Source organism: Thamnophis elegans, chromosome 10 (genome assembly GCF_009769535.1).
Source record: "Thamnophis elegans isolate rThaEle1 chromosome 10, rThaEle1.pri, whole genome shotgun sequence".
Lineage (NCBI taxonomy): Eukaryota > Metazoa > Chordata > Lepidosauria > Squamata > Colubridae > Thamnophis > Thamnophis elegans.
In genome coordinates, this window is record NC_045550.1 from 34,463,124 (window position 1) to 34,468,058 (window position 4,935).

Sequence of the window (4,935 nt, forward strand, 5' to 3'; positions counted from 1 at the left end):
GATGATGAAATCTTAACATCCGTTAGCCATCCTGTGCAATGCTCATGCTAATCATAAAGACTAATCTCTATTTTATAGCATTTGGCTGATATAATACCTGATCATGCTGTGACAAAGCTAAGAGGGACTTTGTTTGTGACTTTAAGAAAATCAAGATTAGACTACTTTATGCAAGTGTTTTCCACCTTGCTAATCATAAAAAGATTTTCCCTTTAAAGTAGGATTTCTTTAGAAGTGGTTTACCATTGTCATCCTCTGGGATTTTTTTAAAAACGGTCTAGAGCTCTTGTATTTCTTGGAGAGATCTTATCTGACCTTTTGCCAGCCCTTAGTCCTCTTATATTCCCAGTCCAAACCAGTCTGCCATGTGCTGCCATGTGCAAAGACACTTTCTGTTCAGCAAAATAAGCAGTTACAACACAAGTACTTTCAAAATCAAGCTGTTTTTTAACTGTGATACAATCTTTTGTATTTCTCTTTATAAAAATGGGGAAGGAGACAATGCCAAGAAAATTTGTGAATGCTCTGATCAGTCATTTATTCACAAGTGTTAACTGATCAATATAAATGAAATGAAGTCAGTCAAAATGAACATTTCTGTTACTCACTTATAATTATGATAAGAATGATTGTACATAATACACCCAGGATAATCATCATCTAGAAAGTGAAAAGAAACAGAATAATTAACCTCAAACTTGCTATTAAAAGGTAACAGTTTTTATTTGAATGGAGAGACTACAGGTGTGCCCTGTATATTACGACTACAATATTTAGAAGGGGCGATTTAATCTTAAAAAAAGATTGATTGAATCAGCCCCTTGGGGTGATTTTTTTTCAAGCTGAAACTTCAAATGAATTCAAGGTGTCAAATTGTATTAAAGTGTTTCTGAATTACTTTGGAGAGGTAATTCAAAAATGCATTGAAGGCAGGCAGCTGTGGAAAAATATAGAACCCATTGTTGATATAGCAAGAAAAGAAAATGGTAGGAAAATAAGTCTGAATTGACAATGAAAAAAAGAATGCCCCTCAAACTTCAATGAATGAGATAGGATGGTTGGATAATAGAAGCCAAATCTGCAGTAGCTATAGCTATACAATACAAAGGAGTGCTAAAGTTCCTTTGTATAGCTCTGAAAAAGAAAATGAGGTTGCCCTTTAATTCAATGGGAAGTGGAACACCTTATTTTCTGTATCATGGTACCACTTTGCTGTGTTTACTGGAGTTGAAGCACTGCAACACTGTTCACACAGCTCTAGGTGCTCTTCTCAGGTGGGTTTTTATAGTAGAAATAATGTATATAGAGAAAAATCAATAATGTTAGAAAATTATTTTTGTACAAAGAAACCTGGAAGCAAGTCCATGTATGAAAGAAAAAGAAACATAATGTTTGTTCTGAGTATATAACATTATGCTAGATAAGCCTAAACTATGTACATTAGTCTATTTAAAGATTAAACATAATCTGATATATCTTTCAATCCGGAAGAGAGAAAAATATAATTAAAAAAAAAGAAAGGGGGAAACATACAGAGTTTCTTCTCTAACTTTTCCTACACCTGCCATCATTTTGTAAGAAATAAACAATCTATTTTACGCATAAAATGTAATTACAATATTTTCAATAATCTGTTCATCTTTATTTGTATAATATTATAATCTCAACTCATACATTTTAATGAAACTACAAAATTCCTGATCAGGTGCATATACATTTTCATTTTAATTGACTAACACAGTGAATTTAGGCTGATGTTTGTCCTTATTTCTCTTGGACTAAGATCACATTGTATCATATGGTAGACAAGTATACCTTACAGTTTTTCCACCAGTATTTCCTCTTCAGCTTAGCTGCATTGGTTTCAAATTGTGAGGCCCCTGCTTGCAACGCATCTGCTCGGTTATCAAGTTCTGAAAGCTTCTGATCTCTTTCTAGTACTTTGTCTACGTTGACCCTCATGATGTCCACCACCTGAAAATGGCACAGCATTTAGGAAGCCTACTTATAAAGTATTGAAGTGGAATCACTTTTTCAACATCTGATGAAGGAAGAAAGGATAATTCTGAGATAAAGCACAACCTGCTTACTGGAAAAAAAAGTATACAACTTTATTTAAAATTTCGAAAGTTGTCATAGGTTTATACTGAACAAAGTCTACTGATGCTTTTTCTAACATACCTTCTAGATGCATACATTAAATGTATGCAAAAAAGAAATGAGACTGTATTTGTTGGCATCGTCTAATTTGTGCAGGGTCCAAAAGGCTAAGAATTCATCATAGTCAGTATGTGGTTAGAGAGATTTTGGGAACCAGGAGCTCAAGGAGGATGAAATTCAGAGACACAGTAGGAAGACACCTTCCCATTGCCTCTCTGTTAATTTATTATAAGCAAGAATTGGACTACTGAACAGAGGAAATGATCACATTATTTTAGAACACTATTTAATATTAAATTAAGAACATTTTCTGAATGGAAAAAGGAAAGATTAAGTCAAACAATTACTTTTTGTAGTAAGACAGGGAAGTATATGGAAATTGGATCTTATAAAGTAATGAGGCCATTTTCACATTTTGATCAATAAGTGAAATAATCTGAGGTTCTACTTAAATCTTGAGAAGGTGAGAAGGTCAAGTTTAAATCAAGAATTTTTTTCTAAATGAGAGTAAAATGAGCTCAGTTATTAAAGTTTTTAAAAATGGCATCTTCACATACTGATTTTGCCTCTGAAGAAAAACTTAATTTTCTGTTGAAATAAGTAGCCAGTTGGATTTTCAGATTTCCATAGTAAAACACTTTTCTCAATTCATGGAAGGAATATGAGGTAATATTATTGTTTTGAAACCACATAATAACTAAAATTGCTGATAAGAATTCATAGAAACATTGCCTTGTGAAAAACACCAGGCTACTTGATCTGAGCTGATGTTATTATAAAGGATTACATTGAATATTTGCAGGGATCTAAAAATATTTGCCCCTAAATAGATTAAGCAGATCCAATTTTTCCATTTTTAAAAAAATCTATGCCTTCACTTCCTTTGTTTGTTTAGCATTGTTTTTCCAGTGTCCTTTACTTTATAGCACAGCTTTGTAAAACCAGTTGAAAAGTACTTTGTAAATGATTTTGCATGGGTGTCCTAAATTCTGGAAGATTGAAGATCTTTGCAGGCAACACAATTTTCAAATTACACAGCAAGTTATGTTTGACTATATTCATTGTAACATTTCTTCATGTGCTAACAATGACTTATTTATATAGACTGTTTTTCCTGAAAGCTCTTACAGACAATTAATGTAACATCTGTATGTGAGTGTGTAGTGCCATCTAAGGGTTAGGTTTAGTAGCATTGCATTGAGACTACCATGACTCTTATTTATGTCTGGATTCATGCATTATGATAAATCATGATTAGTTAACTATGATTAGTAAACTCCTGCAATTTAATTGAGCTGACAATATAGTAAACCATGATTTCTTAGCTGCAATGGCTCGTGTTATCACAATGTGCTACCTCAGACTTGAGGGGGAAAATTGCTTTACATGATGCACTAAACTAGTCAGTGATTCATCCAAGTAATACACAATTATTCTGTACTTTTTCAATCTCTAAATATTTGTTTCAAGGACACTGTATTCTCCAAAATCACTTGTGTTTTTCAGAAAGCCCACTACAGGAAAAGTTTCTTTGTGTTTCTGATTGATCATGGAGCATGTGATAAACAGTGGCAGGATATTTCTGTGTTTTCACTTCTTGATAGTGCCAATGAGTCAGCTGTTTAGAGCATTTTCCTGTACCACAGAGAATTTTCATTTAAGGAAATCAATAGATTTATCTGTACCTTGGGTCTTAAATTCTCTCTTCTTTTAATTGTACAGATCGTATTTAGCATGTTGAACTCCTTGATCATTAATGAATTGGTGTTCTTATTTCTAGATTATTAGCTTTACATACATGTTGAGTATTTTGCTGCAGTTATTTTTAAATTCCAGAATGTCAGAATGCATATGCTTAACAATTATTATTTGACCATAAAACCATAAACATAACCATGTTTCTATGTTTGTATAACCTGTGGCCTGATTCACTTCCATGTTTTGTCCCCCCTCCCCCCACATGTTCCAAATTTAAAAATCATAACACATATGACTATGTCTTGGGTGAAGCTCACCTCATTCACTTGAGCCTGTGTCTGCTGCAGTCTTCGGTTGCTGGTCATGTTGCTCTGAGGGGGAACTCCTGGACTGGAAGCAGAACTGACACCCTGGAAAGGATTTGGAGCTGACCTAAGGAAGAAATCATCCACTATTACACCTTTGACAGAGATGTCTTTATTTTTTTGTTCTAGATTCTTAAATGGTTTCCAGTTTTCAAACCCATCTAGTTTAGTAATGCCACACTCTTCTCTAAAGCTTATGCCCATTTTCTTCTCCTGCCATGTTTTCAAATCCATTGTGAGAATTGTCCTGCTGCAAAGCTGTGGGGGGGGAGTGTATGCCAAGGAAGCAACCGGGAGGCTAGTATTGGGCAGCAAGCCTGAGTATTGTCATGTCTCTGTCACTACTTTGTGGTCAGTACTGTGCTACATCTTCCATTTAGATAGATGTTCCCTAACTCCCATTATATCTCCCCACAGCCATCTCTCAGCCTCATTTTCATAATGTATATAGAGAAGATGGCCAAAATGGCCACTGTCCTACAGTGGCTACAGAACACAAATGAGTTCCTTTGCAGGATCAGCAACCTGTTCCTCTTCCATTGCCATCCATGCTCCCTTTCACTATCAGTACATGGTAAATGTCACAAATTCTTAGTACAATCTTCTCCCCCCTCTCCTCTCTCTCTCTCTCTCCCTCCCTCCCTCCCCCTCTCTAAAGGGCAGCATTTTATAAGGGAACGTACACATAGTCATCGATGTAGGATCACATTGA

General features: G+C 34.9%; 1 protein-coding gene across 1 annotated transcript; it reads right to left on the bottom strand.

Annotated features, from left to right (window-relative positions):
* Positions 1-600: 600 nt before the first annotated feature.
* LOC116514193 (vesicle-associated membrane protein 2-like) lies at positions 601-4,457 on the bottom strand. Its single transcript, XM_032225664.1, has 3 exons — positions 4,176-4,457; positions 1,816-1,974; positions 601-660 (listed from the first exon to the last, which is right to left on the bottom strand). Exons 1-3 carry the CDS (start codon positions 4,455-4,457, stop codon positions 601-603), a joined length of 501 nt encoding a protein of 166 aa, XP_032081555.1.
* Positions 4,458-4,935: the final 478 nt, after the last annotated feature.

Bases quoted from the DNA above. Each gene is read 5' to 3' on its own strand.
- LOC116514193 (XM_032225664.1), bottom strand. From the start codon at position 4,457: ATGGATTTGAAAACATGGCAGGAGAAGAAAATGGGCATAAGCTTTAGA. The intron at 1,975-4,175 runs GTGAGCTTCACC...TGCCATTTTCAG, and splicing joins CACAGGCTCAAGTGAATGAG to GTGGTGGACATCATGAGGGT. The intron at 661-1,815 runs GTATACTTGTCT...TTCACTTTCTAG, and splicing joins ACTGGTGGAAAAACTGTAAG to ATGATGATTATCCTGGGTGT.